Source organism: Symphalangus syndactylus, chromosome 13 (assembly GCF_028878055.3).
Source record: "Symphalangus syndactylus isolate Jambi chromosome 13, NHGRI_mSymSyn1-v2.1_pri, whole genome shotgun sequence".
NCBI lineage: Eukaryota > Metazoa > Chordata > Mammalia > Primates > Hylobatidae > Symphalangus > Symphalangus syndactylus.
The window spans coordinates 91,086,147-91,105,785 of NC_072435.2; the positions used below are offsets into that span (position 1 = coordinate 91,086,147).

A 19,639-nucleotide genomic window follows, 5' to 3' on the forward strand; every position below is an offset into this window, starting at 1 on the left:
CATGAAATCTCAGCACTTTGGGAGGCCGAGGAAGGTGAATCACTTGAGGTCAGGAGTTCGAGACCAGCCTGGCCAACATAGGGAAACCCTGTCTCTACTAAAAATACAAAAATTAGCTGGGCATGGTGACGAGCGCCTGTAATCCCAACTGCTCGGGTGGCTGAGGCAGGAGAATCATTTGAACCTGGGAGGCAGAGGTTGTAGTGAGCCAAGATTACACCATTGCACTCCAGCCTGGGTGACAGGGAGAGACTCCGTCTCAAAAGAACCAAAGAAAAAAAAAAAAAAGGAAAGCAGGACAAACTGTGTTTCAGCAATTTTACAGGAAAAAACAGAAACAGCCATCTAAGAAGTAGGGAGGGATCTTTTCAAAGAAGTCTTCCCTAAATTGTCCTCACTCACCCCCACACTCTCCCTAAGGCACTTGCTGTATCTTTTTCATTGCACTTTCCTCTTGTAAAATGAGTGGTAATAATGTTACCTACATCAAAGTGCTTTAGTGAAAGTTAAAAAAGTGAAAACATACACAGCCCTTTGTATAGTGACCAGAAAATAGTATGCACTCAACATACGTCAGCAATTGCTATGATATTGTCATCATCATCACCACCACAGAGTACTGAAATGATCTATTATTATACATTTCTCCCCATCTAGAATGTAACATCTCTTAGGGAAGATCTTCTCATTTTCACAGACTTAGTGTTGACACAGGGGAAGCACTCAATAAATGTTTTCTGAACTAAACTGAGCTACAACTTATGTGCTTCTAGTAAATTTATCTCAGCTGTTGCTTCAGGTTTTCAATGGTTTTTTTTTTTTTTTTTTTTTTTTTTTTTTTGAGACATAGTCTTGCTCTGGAGGCTCCCAGTCTGGAGTGCAATGGTGCAGTCTTGGCTCACTGCAACCTCCACCTCCCAGGTGCAAGTGATTCTCCTGCCTCAGCCTCCTAAGCAGGTGGGATTACATGTGCCCGCCACCATGCTCGGCTAATTTTGTATTTTTAGTAGAGACGGGGTTTCACCATGTTAGCCAGGCTGGTCTCGAACTCCTGACCTCAGGTGATCCACCGGCCTTGGCCTCCCAAAGTGCTGGGATTACAGGTGTGAGCCACCACTCCTGGACCAGTTCTAACTTTTGAGAAGATAGATAAAAACTGGAAAAGAAGAGAGAGAAGAAGAAAAGGGCTGTCATATGTTCACTGCTGGCAGTCCAATAGACTAGATTGCCCAAGCCTAGTTAATATTATGTTTATGATTATTTCACTGATAGAAATGTAAGCTTCATTATTTCCTTGATATGCATTTGTAGGCTCTAGCACTTGGAAATGGGGAACAAATACATAGAAAAAAAATTTTCTAGGATGTGTCTTCCCAAGTAAAGTCTTCATATAGATATGGCCAGTATAACAACATTTTCCAGTGTGTGCCATAGAACACGGGTCCCAAAAGATGCTTTGAAAGAAAAGCATTCTCTGGTTAAATTGGAGAGATGTCAAAACTCCGAAACAGGTTTATAACAAACATTAGCATATTAGGCTCTGAGACATCCTGAAGTGAAGAAACCTTTGATTAATTTATTTCCTAAATTTGAAGGCCATAGCAAAATTTCCCCTCACATAATTTCTGTTAACATTTCATGGAATTAGAGCTCTGCAGATCAAACTCTGGAAAATGCTGTACCACAGAAACATATTTATTCAGATTTCCATTTTTTCTCAGTAAACCTCTATATAATTTATTCTAAAATATTCTAAGTCTATATGCACACAAATAGAGATGTACACCTTCGTTAATTTGGATGTTTTCTTAACTAGGCTGTTCTGGCTAACTCCGAAAAGTTTAACTGTAGATTAAGTGCATAGAACCCTTGTTGAAAAGCATTCAATAGCACTCTCAACCTTAAAAAAAATTTTTAAGAGATGGGAAATTTCTCTGCTGCCCAGGCTGGAGTGCAGTGGCATGATCCTAACTCACTGCAGCCTCGAATTTTCGAGGCTCAAGTGATCCTCCCTCCTCAGCCTCCTGAGGAGCTGGGATGTCAGCTGTGCGCCATCATGCCTGGCTACTCTGAACCTTTAATACGATTCAGTAGCTCTGGGGTGGGATCAGAGGTTCTGCATTGCTAATCAGCAACCAGATGATGCCATTGCGGCTGGTCTGCAGACCACACACAGAGTAGCAGTTTGCTTTTCTGCCTTGGTAAGCTCAGTAAAATAAATATAATAAAATTGTTATTTTGAATAACATTGTACATGTTGTTGATGGAACCACATACTGAAATAGCTTAAATTTTTAAAATATCAACTTGTTTTCTTAATACTACCTTCCTCATAAAAGTAAAGTGGGAAATAATGGGGGGAAAACATCTAGCTATAAGAATATCGCTGTTAGTACCTCACATGAAATCTGGTAATTATAGGTACTTAATAAATGTTAAGTATGTTAACTTATTTGTCATAAGCTTTATTATCAGTTATAACTGAAGCAGTGACAAAAAGGTGACATAGGTATACATCTACTAAGGAGGGAATTAATGATATGAAAATACTACTAAGGAGTAATGAAAATGCTCTCAAACATACTGCCAATCAAACAACGTAGGAAGAGAGTACGTAGGTAGAGAGAACTGGATGTGCTGATAAATGTTGGGATCTACTGCAGGCTCAGAAAAAGAGAAGAGAAGAACCAGAATAATATTCTGGAAGCAGATGCCAGTAAGGAAACGTAAGCTAGGGAAGCAGACACAGGCATCTCTGCCCCGAATGTATCCTAGAATAGTCATCAAGTGAATGGAGATAGGCTTTCCTAGGGAAGCCTACCCAGGGATCAGGGAGCTGTCTGGAGAGAGAAAGAAAGAAATACAGATCTTCCCTATGAACCCATCTACCTCCTATATGTTATGCTAAAAGAACTAAATTGGTGTTGGTTATTTTCATAATTTTCCTACTTGGTGCATTAAGTACCATCCAAGTATTTGTTAACTAGGAATGATTACTAATATGACTTAGTAGTAGTAGTTTTTAGCTTCAAGTTTTTCAGTAGCCAGATGTAGGTGAATCCATAACAACATAAGGGGATCAGAAATTTGTTAACAATCATGTTAGAATTACAGACAAATATGTTACAATTACCTTATTACGTTTCAGGGCATTTTTTTTAAGAGTACCTTAATGTGGTCTTGATGGAGTTTTCCTTGAAATGACTTTGGAGCCTTTGGTCTTCTGGTACTTGGGTATTTATAAATATACTTGGCTATATCTATAAATATCAACCAGGCAATTATAGTAGATGACGCACATGGACTGATTATCAGCTACTTGTTGGTAGTTCAACTCGAGAGTTACTCTTGCTCCCTGACTGAGATGTCCAAGATGCAGGCACTTTCAGCCAACCACTTACCTGCTCTACTTCCCCCATCCTCACACTGCTTTAACCACCTCCTTGCTCTTTCCTGTCTCTATGGCCATTCTGAACCTTTTTCAGTTGTCGGAATATGCTATATTCTTTCTTCCTTCTGTTCCTTTTTGGCAAATCCTGTTGATTTTTCTCTCTGCTGGGAATATCTCTACTCATGCTTTGATAATTTCCATTAAACTTCAGGTCTCAGGTTTCAAAACTCAGAACACTCCACTCCTGCTAACTGCCCCTCTGATGTGCTCCCCTCCACACTCTGTAACACAATACTTACCATACTTCTGTGTATGAGTGTGTGTGTGTATACCACTAGTTGCCTATATACACATGTGTATGTATACATTACAGATAACTCACTAGACTTTGTTAGCTTTGTCAAAAGACTGTGTCTCTTTTGCTTACAGTTGCAATTCCTAGGAACTAGCACACCTAGCACATAGTAGCACTGAATAAGAATGAGTTGAGTGAAAGAATAAGCTTTAAAAAATATTCTAATTGCTCAAGTTCGTTGATGAATGTTCAGACATTTTTGTGGATTGAAAAAATAATAAAAAGTTATGGGTGTTGTTTAATTTTAGCTGCATTCTCACAATTTACTTATGTTTTTCACAGACCTGGTAGTTTGGGAACCAAAACCTATAAAACTTGTTATGCACAAGTCTCTAGATGAGCTGTATAAGTAACAGTAACTACTAACAAGAGGTCACTTTTTTTCCTAACTCCTCTTTCATATTCTTTTTATAAAACTCTGAAGCTATGAGTGTTCTAGGATTTAAAAAGCTAGGGCTGGTGACCTTTTTACATTTACTAAGAATATGAGCCATAGCTTGAACATAGAACAGTAACAAAAAACAAAACTAAAACAAAATAAACAAAAAGGTATTTATTTTGGCTCCAACTTTACCAGTAAATGTTTTCTTTTTTCTGTTTTTAATTGGTTGGACTTAGGCACTATAAAAGGACCTTATCTGTTTTAGTTCTTTGTACATTTACCTACCTTATGAATTTACAAAGCCAAACAATTTAAAAATCAGTAAAGTAAAATGCAATGAATAATACGTAATGCTTTGAAATTAATCTGAGCTACACATCATTAAAATACATTGCAAATATATCACACTATACTAACTGAATTATTGTGATGGCTCCTAGTACCCTAGAAAATAAATACCAACATTTTTAGGTTGGCAGTTAAGGCCCTCTAAAATCTAGCCCCAATCAATCCTCCAACATTTTCTTGCACTATTCCCCTTGGTATTCTACTCTTTATTCTAATGGAAGTGACTAGCTGTTTGCTACACCAGCACATAGAAGAGGCTCAAATGTTAGCAAAATGTTAGAAACTGGCTTTGTTAACCAATGTAAAATTTGGGGGGGAGGGGTGCATGCTTTATTGAGATCAGTGTTTCTCAAACTTTACTGTGCATCAGAATCACCTGGAGGGCTTGTGAAAACTCAGATTGCTGGGCCCCATCTGCAGAATTTCTGATTCAGTTGATCTGTCTCAGGGCCCGAGAATTTGCAGGTCTAACACATTTCCCAGGTGATGCCGATGGTGCTGGTCCAAGAACCACGCTTTGAGAATCACTAGTTTGGTTGCTAACTTCAACTAAAGCTGAATGCTGAAAGTGCAAGTTCAATATGAATTGAGCTGCCTTTGTGTACCACGAGAACGGTCTTTTGAAAACTAAGTCAGATCATGCCACTTCTCTGCTGAAAACCCTTGCTGTGGCTCATCATTTTACTCCAAGTAAAAGCTGGTGAACTTACAGTGGCCCATCAGTACATATTAGATTTTCTCCCCTCCCCAGTCACCTCTCTAGTCTCATCTCCTGACACCCCCAACTCTCATTCTGATGCAGCCACGCTGACCCCCATGTTATTTCCTTTGTCACATCAGGCACCTTCCTGTCTTAAGATGTTCACTTTAGGTATTCCCTCTCCTTAGAATGTTCTTTCCCCAGTTAACTCTTTGGCGAACTTCTTCACTGTCTTCAAATCTTTGCTGAAATCTCACCTTCCCAGTGCTAGGGCCTCCCTCATCATCCTGTCCCGTACTGTACCCTGCCACTCCTCTTCCCACCCCAAGCCCTTGGCTCCCTGGATCCCTTCCCTCTTATTTTTTTCTTCTTTGATGATACTAGCCCTTATGAACTTCTCACATACTGTATATTTCACTTATTAGTTATATTTCTTGTCTGTCTCCTCTATCAGAATATAAGCTCCTTGAGGGCAAGGATCTTTGTCTTATTTTCTGATGCATCTTAAGCACCTGGCACATAGTAGGCCCTCAATAAAAGTAACTGGATGAATGAATACATGAACATATTAGGTGTACTGTACAGCATACTGTTTCAAGGAAATGCTATATAACAGTATCTTTTTGAAAATGTTACCTGTTGCCCTACAAGACAACTTATCCAAGTTAATGACAAATTATTTTTCTTCTTTTATCTGCATAGTAGTTCAGACATTCTCATTTTTAGACATTTCTACTAGTGGTCTGAGGCTATGGGATACACACGTATATATATCTATTCATTTAAACATATTATGTACAAAATGGTGTCAGGACTAACTATGTTCTAGGTTGAAGCAATATTATAAGCAGAGACCATTTTGTTAGCACATGGAGATTAGGATCTATATCTGAGACCCTAAGGAGCTGCAGATTTTAAGGAAGTAACTATCTTTAGCATAAGGTATTTTTGATCAATAAAGGGTAGAAACCCTATAGTATTATTTTCCACCTTCTGGCTTATAGGACATGACAGTTATTATAATACTAGTTTTCATTTTTATTTCTTTATTGTTATTTTATTTATTTATTTATTTTTGAGATGGAGTCTTGCTCTGTTGCCCTGGCTGGAGTGCAGTAGCACAATCTCGGCTCACTGCAAGCTCCGCATCCCGGGTTCATGCCATTATTCTGCCTCAGCCTCCCGAGTAGCTGGAACTACAGGCGCCCGCCACCACGCTCGGCTAATTTTTTGTGTTTTTAGTAGAGACGGGGTTTCACCGTGTTAGCCAGGATGGTCTCGATCTCCTGATCTCGTGATCCGCCCGTCTCGGCCTCCTAAAGTGCTGGAATTACAGGCGTGAGCCACTGCGCCCGGCCTCTTTATTGTTATTTTTAAATATAATATTAAAAATAGAGACAGGGTCTTCTTCTGTTGCCCAGGCTAGTCTCAAACTCCTCGGCTCAAGTGATCCTCCCACCTCAGCCTCCCGGAGTGCTGTGATTACAGATGCGAGCCACCCCACCTGGCCTAGTTTTCGTTTCTTGAGGGCTTACTCTACAATAGGCAATGTGCTAACCCTTTTATCTTATATACATACTTTGTCTTATATAGTTCTCATTACACTACAGGCAGAAATTTTACATATGAAGAAAGGGAAGTCCGAAGAGCTTCAATAGCTGGCATAAGGTCACACAGCTGGCAATTGGCAGTGAAGGCATTGAATCTACATCTGTTTGAAACCTATTAAATATTACAAAGTCTGAGTACAAACAAGGAGAAGGAGTAAAACAGGATGCTGGGAGAAATATTATGACACAGATCCAGATTTGGAGCTTGGTGTGGAAAGTGAGCAGTACTATATTTTATCTGCCATTATTTAAGAGAAAAAGCTTTTAACAAGCAAGCCCGTTCGAATTGCACATTGATATCTTCTCCCTGATGTTAAAAAATACTTTTAAAGAGCAATATAGTTTTTCTTTTAAAAAACTCGCAAATAACCCCAAGGTTTTAAATGCTTATTTCCCATTGTAGTGCTTTCTTCCTGTCACTGTTTTTGAGCTAGAACATGGAGTCCTTGGTAGGGAAAGGAAGGGCATGATCATCAATCTCCATTAATAGTCTTGAGTGGCTTCTGTTATCTAATGATTTCTGAGCTGATAGACGGTAAATACTGATGTGATTAGATGAGCTATTCATCCACATTTGGCATTTACGTAAGCTCTGCATGCACCCTTTATATTCACATATTTCAGATAATGTCCTATGAATTGGGTAGATCTTTTCAAATTCTATTCTTTTTTCAAATAAACCCCTTTTTATTTTCTTTCCTTTCCTTTCTCTCTCTCTCTCTCTCTCTTTTTTTTTTTTTTAGAAAGGTTTGGCTCTATTGCTCAGGCTGGAGGGCAGTGGCACCATCTCAGCTCATTGCAACCTCCGCCTCCTGGATTCAAGCCATCCTCCTACCTCAGCCTCCCAAATAGCTAAAACTACAGGCATACAGCACCATGCCCAGCTATTTTTGTAGTTTTTGTAGAGACGGGGTTTTGCCATGTTGCCCAGGCTGGTCTCAAAGTTGTAAGCTCAAGTGATCTGCCTGCCTTAGCCTCCCAAAGTGCTGGTGTTACAGGCATAAGGCACCATGCCTGGCCTCCAAATAAACCTCTTCTCAGAGTTATGTCAATAAAAAAGCAGAACCCATGCTATAAGAGTTTAGTATTTTTGGGGAGAGCATAAAATTATGATTTCCTAAATCAGTTATGATAGAGAGGATACATTAGAGCAGTGTCAATCAAAATGGATTTATAAGGAAACCAAAACTAGTCTTTTTTCATGTTTAAGTTCACTGTTAAGGTAAAAGAATAACCCAAGTGCAGTAACTACCCTTTATTTCATCAGCTTAGTCCATTTATTGCCTACTTCTACTCACAAGTAAAGTCTTAAGATCTTAAAAAGCTCTCCCTCTTCATCACTCTTTTTTCTCTTTTATTAGTCATCCTGTTTTCCAAAATGCGGTGCTACAGGAAATAATTTTACTTTATGGAGAGTGAGAAAGGAAATTATTTTGATGAATATTATACTGTTTTCACCCAACAGGTTGAAAATTCTTGTCTCTTATCGATGAAGAAATTAAGTGATATCTGTGAGTGTATTATCTGAGAACCTCAATGACCTCCTTCTCTTGGGTTAGCAGAATGAGGGATAAAGAGATTCATCTCTTGTACAAATCAGCCTATTTTCTGGAAACCACAGGTTACTTACGTTTGCAGGCATCTGGAGCTGAGAAGGGTCTCCGCAGGTCACGATAGAAGCCTGGCTTGCACCTCTGGCAATGCTGTCCTTCTGTGTTGTGCTGACAGTCATCACAGACACCACCGCTACGATTCCCTGATGCCTCCCACACATTAACGTCGAAGTGACAGGTATCAGCATGCCCATTACACTTGCAGGCTGGAAATAAGAAGCATGGAGAGAAACGTAAGTAAAAATAAAGTGATAGGTTATCTCATATTCAGGTAGTTAAAAATAGGATGAGTTTGGTCAGGCGTGGTGGCTCACGCCTGTAATCCCAGCACTTGTGGGAGGCCAAGACGGGTGGATCACCTGAGGCCAGGAGTTTGAGACCAGCCTGGCCAACACGGTGAAACTCCATCTCTACTAAAAGCAAATAAATTAGCCAGGTATGGTGACACATGCCTGTAGTCCCAGCTACTTGGGAGGCTGAGGCAGGAAAATCGCTTGAACCCAGGAGGCAGAGGTTGCAGTGAGCCGAGATTGCGCTACTGCACTCCAGCCTGGGTGAGACAGGGTGACTCTGTCTCAAAATAAATAAATAAAAATAAATAAAAATAGGATAAACTGATTGTTAATGTTTAGTTTTAGTTTCTGAGTAGTTAACAATACAAAAATCAAAGCAATATAGAAAGGTATCCATTGAGAAATCTAGCCTCGGCATTCCCATTTACCCTGTTTTCTCTGATTTCAATAGGTTACTACTTTTTTTTTTTTTAAAGAGTTCTTGTGTAGCCTTCCAGTTTTTCATTATAGGCTGTTAATGAAAAAAAAATAAGTTTCAGGAGATGCGTGAAAATCAACAAAGTATAGATTTGTCTAGTTGGGCAGAGATATGATGATGAACTTACCAATGGGGGTTGACATTTATTATGGAAAGATTACTGGAGTGACCACCAGTTTTTTACCCTCTCTTTTGGTAACACTTCAGAATTCCCATTCCTGTTACTTCTCAAGGGTCATCCTTGTGGGTCTCCTGTCCTTGCTAAGAAAAGCTGAGATTGTCAGGCCTTATGTGGAAATGAGCATTCATATTGCAGATGCAGGCATGAATTCATGCTTACTAATGAGCCTGGAAGGAAGCTTCTGGTGGACAGAGCTTAGTAAGTTGGCAAGTAGATTGATTTATTTTTCATGAAGTACTGTTCTTCAGCTGTTGAACTGGTAGTGGAAGGTGGACTCCTATTGAAGCCTCAATTTTCTTACAGAAGAGGCCTGCAGTATTTATTATATAACAATTCTTCAAAGGCATTTCTAAGATTATAAGTCAACAGCATCAAGTGACACGTCTCTGTGTTCTATATGTATTTAGATAGGCAGCTGATTTCTGTGGAAAGACCTAGAAAGGCACCCTAGGAATTCAGGAGAAATTCTTTAGATTCTCTTCATGAGTGATTTAGAATAAGAATCCAGATTTTTGTGGAGGTCAAATGTATTTGCAAATGTTTGTGCTATTGTTTTTCATTGTTTCCTTGATGTGTTATGAAATTCTGACCAGATTCATATCTTTTAAAAGTATATTACAAGATAATTTAAGATTTATTCTTACAGGAAATCCTTTACATTTCCTAGAAACAAAAACAAATCAATTATGACTCCAAATTACGTATGGGAAGAGACTTCTCACAATTTTACCCACAGAACTGCTTTTAAATCTTGTAAAAGAGAGGTTTGTGCGTGTTAACATTGTGATGGGCACGCGCGTTTCTCTGAACATTTTAAATTGCAAAGAAAAAAATGGCTCATGTTCCTATATTTTTACCTTCCTATTTAATCTCCAGCCTCAAACCTCAAGTTAGTTAGTCCTCGTAGGGAAATCTCATTCTTAACTTACTGGCTTAATTTCAAATCTAATCTTTCATTTCAAGCATCATAAAGTGAAAAAAAAGGCAATGTGGTATTATGGGAAAAAGTACCTAATTTGGAGTCTTGAGACTTGGGATCAAGTCCCAACTATCATTTACTAACTTTGGCAAATCACTTAATCTTACTGAGCCTCAGTTTCCTGATCTTTATAATGGGATTAACACCACCTGCTTTATCGGGTAGTTTTGAGAACTGAATTCAAAATAGCTATTTTCATGTTTATAATTCACCATCTCAGCAATGAGAGTAATTGTACAACAGAATCAGATGTTCTTGTGTCTACTCGTGTTTTTATTTATTTATTTATTTATTTATTTATTTATTTAGAGACAGAGTCTCCCTCTGTCACCCAGGATGGAGTTCAGTGGTGTGATCTCAGCTCACTGCAACCTCCACCTCCCAGTTTCAAGTGATTCTCGTGCCTCACCCTCCCAAGTAGCTGGGATTACAGGTGCATGCCACCATGCCTGGCTAATTTTCTCTTTTTTTTGTTTGTTTTTTGTATTTTTAGTAGAGATGGGATTTCACCATGTTGGCCAGGCTGGTCTTGAACTCCTGGCCTCAAGTGATCCACCCTCCTCGGCCTCCCAAAGTGCTGAAATTATAGGTGTGAGCCACCCTCCTGTTTTTATTATGTCAAATTATAAAAGGGTTCTTAGCTCCCACAAAGTGTCCAAGCAAATAGGCAACATATTCTTGGCAAAACAGTCACATTGGCAATGTAATGAACAGTAACTCTTTTCAGTGGCTGAAGCCTCAGTGGGCAGTGATATGGCTATGTTTGTGTAGGTTCTGTTGTTGTCACCTACCACTTTGTGTTGTGTTTCTAGAGACAACAAGGAGTCCACAGATAAGCTGACTTTATAAAGAAAGCTTTTGAGTATCGTGGGCTTGTTACTTACTTCTGCACTCGTTGGGAGCCCCCGTTTTGCCATCAGCTGCCTCCCATGGCCGGTCGTTGTATAACGGGGCACAGTGCTGGCAGTGGCTGCCTGCTGTGTTGTGCTTACACATACACTTCCCATGGACCTACAAGCAACATCAAGTGAGAGCTATGAGCACAAATGTCGCCAAAGAAGAACTTGCTTCCCACAATCTGATCTCATGGATTGGCTTTAGTCATAAGATGTTCATTCACTTTTCTGAAGAAGTTAGCCATCAAGAGGAGAGATGCTTTCTTTAGTTTGTCTTATAATCTTTTGAAAAATTCAAAAGATTAAGTAATACAGTTTCTTGGCCAAAAGGTATATGACCCTACAGAGCAATTCTAAGGTACTGGCTGAGCAAGCACTTGAATTCTAAAGTACTGGCTAAGTTTTTAATATCTTTAATTTTTAAAAATTCTTTATGCAAAAGTAACATACCTTCATTCTAGAAAGTTTAGAAATCCATAATCTCATTGCAAAATGACATTAATATCAACATTTGGAGCACATATTTCCAGTACTTAAAAAAATTATATTTACAACCTTTTTCACATAATATATTGTGAATATCTTTCCATTTTGTTAAATATTCTCATATAATACACCCTCTAATGGCGCCCCTGTATGATGTACAATTAATTTATCTGGCCACCTATTTTATTGTAATTTAGGTTTTTAAATATATGTATATATTATATTCAATGCTATAATGAATATCATTGTAGCTAAGTATTTGAGTGCATCTTTAATTATTTCCTTTGAATGTATTTTCCAGAAATAATATTGAAAGGTCAAAATATGTATATTGTTAGGGCTTTGAATACAGTTTGTCCTAATGACTGGGCATTTTTTTTTCCCTCCCCATAGTTCAGAGTAGTATAGGGTTTATTTAAATAGTATTTCTCCCAGAGAGAAATACTTCAGTAGAATTCTTAGAAACATGGGAATTTTAATATTTTTTGTATTGTTTGACTGATAACTTCTAAAAATTAATATTTGGAATCATCTGAACTATCTCCTAATAACTGAGACTTGCAATGAATTTCAACCAAGATGCATTCCAGTACCAAGATTATTTATTTACATGATGTCATGACTGTACAAAGGAAAGGTTTGCAAAGTAGCTCAGAATGGGGTCCATAAGTGTGGATCTATGAGGTTTTATATTTTTTCCTTGAGAAACAGTGTTAAAGGTAACATAAAGGTAACAAATTATATCAACTAGTCAACAAATATTTAATGGGTACCTACAAGGGAGAGTCACTATGCTAGGCCATGTTTGGTACACAAAGCATTAGAAAACTTTTCTGTCTTTAAGAAAGATAAAATGTATAATAGCTGGAGAAAAAAGAGTTACATAGAAGAAAATAACAGACAAACAAGACAATAAACAAATACCTAAGAAGCAAAATAATGCCGGTGTTCAAAAGATGCAGAAATCACCACAGGTTGACAGCTGTAGAGGGCTTTATGAGAAAGGTGGGGATTGGAGCTGGCCCTTGACACATGGGTGGCATTTTTAACAGACAGAAGGGAAGAAACTTTTCAGGAAAAGGAAACAAAATGAGCCAAGGTGTAAGGAGAATCTGTGAGCTAGGTTTATTTCAATGCATCTGAAATATTTTGATTGTGACAAAAAATGAATTACTAAAAATGACATGTGCTCAGAGTCGCCAAACCAAAATGAGTCCCTAAGGTAAAGTTCAACAAACCTGAAAACAGCCACACCGATACACTGATGTACTTGACCTAAGATAACACTCAAGTAACTTGTGTCATCTCATCCAGGACCTTCTTTCTTTTAATACTTTCCTACCACTGGTGGAGGCACTCTGCAAATGGCCTGTACAATTATCCGAGTGTGCTATATGACTGCTATGGGCCTTATGCTCACATAATGTCCAAGTTCAGGAGTTACACACAGGGCTGAGAGGACTTCGGGCTGCGTGTGAGTGAACATGACGCCTAAGAGTTAGCTGGAAAATTTCATAAGCAATATGTTGGTGGCCATCTTGCTAAATTTCATTTCAGTGTATTGTCATGTAAGGTTTTCATGCTTCATGAAAATTATAGAAGTTCTTCTAATTCTCAGGGATTAGTGAGTATATAGATTTTTTAAAAATAGGGTAAATTGGCTTCTTGAAAAAAGATGATGTTGCAAACATTTTTGTTAGTTTTCTTTATAGAAATGCAACTAATACTATAGATTCAATTCACTGGTTTCGGTCTTGGAATGCCCAAGTATGAATTGAGTTATAATAATCTACCTTCTTGGCCTTCTCTTCATGGCTCTCTGATATGAAATGTTTATGTATCGAAATTCCATGGAATTATAAGGATTCACTACAAATCTCCATTCACACATCCAGGTAAGCTCTAAAGACAAATCTGCACTTAAATTTTGAGAGCTGCAGGAATTCAACTTCTACTGCTCTATAAAAATGAGATTTTTTTCATCCTAGCTCCTGGGTATCTGATTTTTCCTATCCATTTTTTATTATAAAATATATGAAGTAGAGGTGCCTCAGTCATATTACTTTTATTGAACCTTTTTAAATTCAGTGTTCTCTCTCATCATGAAAAAATATAAACTCTTGTCAATCAAATAACTTCTATGTGGCAGATTTCTGTAAAAGCTCTCAGGAAAGTTGATGATTCTTTGTTTTACTTGTAGTACTAAATGCTGATTTCAAAGAAAAGGGAGTCTTTGAAAAAATGACTGTGTAGGAAAAATCTTCCAAGGCTGAAGAATTTAGTAAGATGAAGGCATCCTTATGTAGTTGGCAGACTACATAGTAGCACAATGGAGACTAGTAGGAAAAACAGTTTTGTAATTGTCTAAATCCTACATGTCAAAAAAAAAAAAAAACAAACCCACACACAAAAAAGCAAAACATACATAAAAAACACATAAATAATTGATAGAATTGGAGTCAGAGTTCCTGCTGTTAAGGGAGTTCTATCTAAGGAGGGCATTAGGGAAAATGTTAAGGGGTGTAAAGTAAACATGATAGAAAACAAGGTTAATTAGTGCTGTCTGTATAAAACTTCTAAGTGTAGTCCCTGAGTCTGTGTCCTGAAGGGTACATGGGATTTTCCTTGGGGAGCAAAGACAAGAATATAAAAACCCTAAAGGAATAGTCAGGGACAGTCAATAAATAAACCAGAGGTATGTGTTCGAGAGGTAGGTTCAATCCAGATCACGGAACACACTAAACATGAGCTTAAAGAGGCTGAAATTTATCCTGTAAATAATGCAGACCCATTGAAGATTTTTGAGTAAGGAAATGATGTGAAAGGTATATTAAATACACTTTCTTTTCTTCTCTTTTAAAAAAAATTATTTCTACCTCTCTCTTGTCTTGCCTGTTATGTTCTTTCTTCCCTTTCTCCTTTTATGGTTTCTTCTCCAGCTTTCCCCCCAGCTCATGCCTTACAATAACTAGTGGCACCCACATGTATTTTCTGAAAATATTCAGAAGTTGAAAAGGTTGTTAATTTCTTTTTCCTGATTTTCCAGTTACATCATGTTAATTCTTATGTACTGGTTTTTTGCATCCTCTCCATTTTTTAACTTTACTTATTTATTTTTAATTTTTTTTAGAGACAAGGTCTTGCTTTGTTGCCCAGGCTGAAGTGTAATGGTGTGATCACAGATCACTGACACCTTGAATTCCTGGGTGGAAGTGATCCTCCCATCTGAGTCTTCCGAGTAGCTTGGACAACAGGCACATGTCACCATGCCCAGCTAATTTTTGTATTTTTTGTAAAGATAGGGTTTCACTACATTGCCCAGGCTGGTCTCCGATTCCTGGGCTCAAGTGATCCTCCCACCTCAGCCTCCTAAAGGGTTGGGATCACAGGCATGAGCCCCTATGCCTGGCCCTCTTTTCCACTTTTTAACAACCATTTATTGAATACTGTATGAAGATAGATGCTGCAAAGTACTGTGAGTACTCTTCAAAGGTGCTCAACCATCATCCTAGGTTCAATTTATCAGGTTTGGTCTTGGAAAGCCTAAGGCCTATACGTAATATCACCCAACACATGGGTTCATCCTGCCACAAATCCCAGGCCTCAGGAGTCCTCAGACATTTAGAGTTACCTCATCAAACATTCACATGTATCACAAGATAATGTTGGACAGGTCAATTCCCTCTACAGCTAGGATTTCAGAGCGTTCCCTTGATCCCACATGCCAAGAATTAGGATGAACCTCCCAGGGTCTGAAAGATGCTAGCCCAGCAAATTTTTCTGCTACAGAAAAATTCAAGGAGCTGTCATTTTGAGAATTACCCAAAATAGCTGTAAATCATTACCTAGACAATTTGAAACAAGAAATCCTTCCTCAGCAATACAACTGTTGCTGTTCAAGCTTGAAAGATCATCCACTATTTGATGCTCGTGAAAAATGTGCAAGTAAAACTAGGTCTTCATTGAAAAAAAAAAAACAAACCCAGAAAAAGGAAACTTTAGTAATAGCTTAAACATAGCTCTTGTTTGGTATACAAACATGAACTAGATAAGGAGCAGGAAAATGGGATTATGTATTTAAGGTTTAGTTGAAGAAAAGCGGTGTCTAGTTATCTAATTAAAAAATGAGTAATTTACCTTAACGGCAAAACTACAACTTCTAATGACCCAAGAGGTGAATAGAATTTCGGATATTCTATGATTTCCATAAACTTCCCTGTTATGCTAAGAATACTCTTCTCTGCCAATGTCAAAAGTTTTCACACTCGTATTTAGTTGAGTTTATTTGCTACTAATATTAACGCACTTGCCAGTCATTTTTAGCACATTTATCTTACAGGAAGGGACTCATACACACATTGAACCAGTCAGTCAAGGAATTACTGGAACAGCATGCTCGTTAAGAGCTGTTTACTTTGGTGATAATATCATATATTAAAGCCAAATAGGCATGGAAGAGAAAATATTATTTCCTCATATTTGAGGCAAGAGACGTAAGAATTTAGGTCAGGGGGAGGTGAAATGGGGAAATTATTATCTTTTAGATTCATAACTGGAAGATACATGGGACTTGCCTAGAAAAGCTGCTTTTTCATTGTCCTTCCTTTTGGGGCAGAAGGCTTTCAGTAGTCAGCAATCGTGTGGTTGAGTTTGAAACTGACCAGCCAGGAGGTTGTGGGAAGCTGGTCATTGACAGCATCAAGCATATGGGATGGACGCTTACCAAGATTGTTGGAGAATATTTAAACGTTGGGTGGAAGATTGGCTTAAACAACTTTTAGGTTGCTTCTAGTCTTAAGGTTCTATGATTTCAAGGCCTGTTTCTCTGTATTGTAAATACTATTTGGTTGCAGGAACTACCCAAAATCCTTTTTGAGCCCCCAGATTAGGCTTAAATGACATATAGCTGGGTCCTATTGCCACTTCACCAATGCAGAACATTCCTGGAATCATCTGAAAATCAAACAAGGAAGAGCTAAGAGAGTATTTCCTCTTTCCTGCAGAAACTACCCAATGTGACACAAATGGAAAAGTAAATAAATACTAATAGTCTCTGAAGACAGACTTTCATTCATCTATATTGACTATACTTAAATGAAAATAAATATAATCCTTTTTTATTTCTCTCCTTCAGCTTTCTTCTCTCTCTATTGCATGTTTCCCATTGCTTGTGATTACAGTACTCTTGGACTAAATGTTATTCTAGTTCCTCCTCCCAAATAAAGATGTACTTTATCTCCAGTGATGTTTACCACAGACGTTGACCATAATGGACTTACAAAAGCAGAAAATCCACCTGGTTAATGCTTTGAAGGACTTACATTAACTAAATTATTCTAGGAATGTCTGATAAAATTTGCTTCCCAATTGCTTTCCAAGAAAGAAAGGAACAACTATTGTTTGAGTCTCTTGTTGATCATGTCCTACTAAAAATTATAATGAAAGTTAATGAAAAAAAAGATTTGTTTTAGAGCAAAGTACACAGAAATCTTTGAATTTCATCAGTTGAGTAATTTCCTTGTGCTACTGTGCCATTATTATTTATATATATGATTTTATTTCAATTCGTTACCATGCAACTTTTAATTCCAATTGAAAATAAATATTCTCTTAGACCATCATGGGAACTTTAAAAAAATGTTTGTGAAAAGAGGATACAACAGTGCTTATTCTATGGACCATAGAAAAATGCCCCCTTAACGGCAGCTGCAGCAATTCATGGACATCTATAGCTATGACACATAATTTAGAGAGTGAAACAACGCTATACAGCAATTGAAGACCAAATGTGAAGGCAAAAACTGATTAATTTCTAAAGAGATAGTATGCCCCTTTTAGAGAAAAGGATTAAACTTCTAAAATAATGAACTTGTTATTCATGAAAAGAAATAAATTCTAATAATGGGCTAGCCTGTTAGAACCTGCTGCTCTTATTCAGGACAAAAACATGCACAACAAATGCTACAACACAACCTTTGAATAGAAAGCATTGTGATAAAAACATGTTTCTTCATTAATGAATAAAATATGCCCTTTCCCATTAAAGGTTTGCATGTTTTAATTTAACAGAAGAAGTAGAAGTTCTATGGTGAATATCAAGCATAATAATTGAGTTTGGTGAAAAGGAGGCCTGAAACCTACCGTCAGAATGGGGCAAAATAGGTTGAAGGCTGAGTGTTTCAAACCCTTGCCCAATAATATAAGTAGTAAAAATGCAAGCAGAAATGAAAAGCTTTACTGCTTATTCTTTGGTCTATACTTGAACACTAGAGGAAACCCACTTATAAAAAAGCATGGGCAATAAAATAAAGATAGGCATAGGGTGAAAACAATTATGATTAAAGAATAAAAATTAGCCAGTACTTAAGGCTTCATTTCCCCCAGCTAAGCTGTAACCTGAAATTCTTTCTGTAGAAATTCATTCCTTTAGCTCTAGAATGATGTTTTAGGTTCAAGACCTCCTTACAAAAATGCATTTACCCTCAGGAGGGGCAAATCCTCATATTATTAGCAAAAACATGTCAGCAGAGATTATAATCATGTTTTCAATCCTAGAACTGGGACTTCCCGGAGGAGGGAAAGGGAATGTCTTAAGGGGAGAGAGGAGCCAAAAACAAACTGTGCCTACTTCACTAATTTGCCAAGACCTTGCTCTGATGGACAGACCTGAAAAAACCATGAATGGAGCCAATGCAAATTCCCTAAGAAAACGGCATTTAGTGTACAGCATGGGAATCATACATTATCCGCCTCTCTCTACTAGATTGTAAGACCTTGCAGGGAACAAATAGTGGCTTAAATGTCTTTGAATCCCCGGTAACTGACATACAATGGGTTTCCAATAAATGTGTATTTTTTTTCATTCAGGGAATATATATATTATGAAGCCTTGAGAACTCAAGTTACTGAGCTTAGTCTCATTTTTAAAACTGCCAGGAAGGCAGGGTGATAATTATGCATTTGAAGTGGGAATGAGATAATTTCACTTGTCACATTTAGCTTTGTCCAGTTTGCTTCCTATAAGGGGTATACAGGCTTATACCTGGGCAAGGCATGTTGATAAATATGTCCTCATGCACAGTGGTCATCTCCGGGAGATCTACTGTAAGCTCAAGGAATGGGGGTCAGTTATGGACCTGATGATGAATAACAACAACAATAGTAATAGTACCTAACACTGAGTAGCTCTTACTATATACCCAGGCACCGTTCTAGGCATTGTATAAAGATTAACTCAATTTCTTCACACGAAAACCCCATACAGTAGGTATAACTATTATTGCCCAGTTTCACAAAGGAGAAAATGAAGGCCCAAAGAGTTTAAGTAATCGGCCCAAGGCCACAAAGCCAATAAGTGGTAAAGGTACCTGAACTCTAGCAGTCTCACTCTAGCATCCTCATCTTAACCCCTAAACTATGCTATTGTAAGACCCTCGGCAGAAGGATTTTGAGGGGTCCACTTTGGCCGAGTCTCTTCAGTATAACACTTTTATAAATAAAATTGGTGTGTCCTCCCAAAACTTGTCCTTTAAGTAAGAGCTGTCCAGGACAGAGTCTGGTTTGGACTTATGGTGAGCCACTTCATGAGTGTTCTGTGCTTGAATGGATTATCGGTTCTGTTCCTCTGGAAGAAGCCAAGCAGCTTTGAAGATAGGTGAATACAGGGAGACTGGCCCCAATTTCCCACACCTGGCATAAAGTTCAGGCAAGTAAGGGTAGAGAATACTTTTTGATCTTCACTGGTTCTATTTAAAACCTTTCTATCTGTGCACTGGAGATTCTGATGCCTTCTAGGGGAATTTCCAGGCCACTGCAAGCCTCAACAAGTCCTTATTAGGAACTCCTTTGAATACATTTACAAACAGAGATGACAGCAGGAATATAAATAAACTCTAATTAAAGATTTGCTCTTTGCGGATAGCACCTC

The 19,639-nt window shown here is 38.0% G+C and overlaps 1 protein-coding gene across 5 annotated transcripts in view; it reads right to left on the reverse strand.

Moving 5' to 3' along the window:
* The window catches only part of NTN4 (netrin 4), a 132,120-nt gene that overhangs the window by 44,089 nt on the left and 68,392 nt on the right, over positions 1–19,639 (reverse strand). For all 5 annotated transcript variants that reach the window (XM_063614268.1, XM_055238752.2, XM_055238750.2 and 2 more), the window contains exons 4-5: positions 11,215–11,341; positions 8,417–8,605 (exon numbers count right to left, since the gene is read on the reverse strand). In XM_063614268.1, the coding sequence (XP_063470338.1) occupies positions 8,417–8,605; positions 11,215–11,341 (316 nt within the window). The remainder of the gene's footprint in view (positions 1–8,416; positions 8,606–11,214; positions 11,342–19,639) is intronic.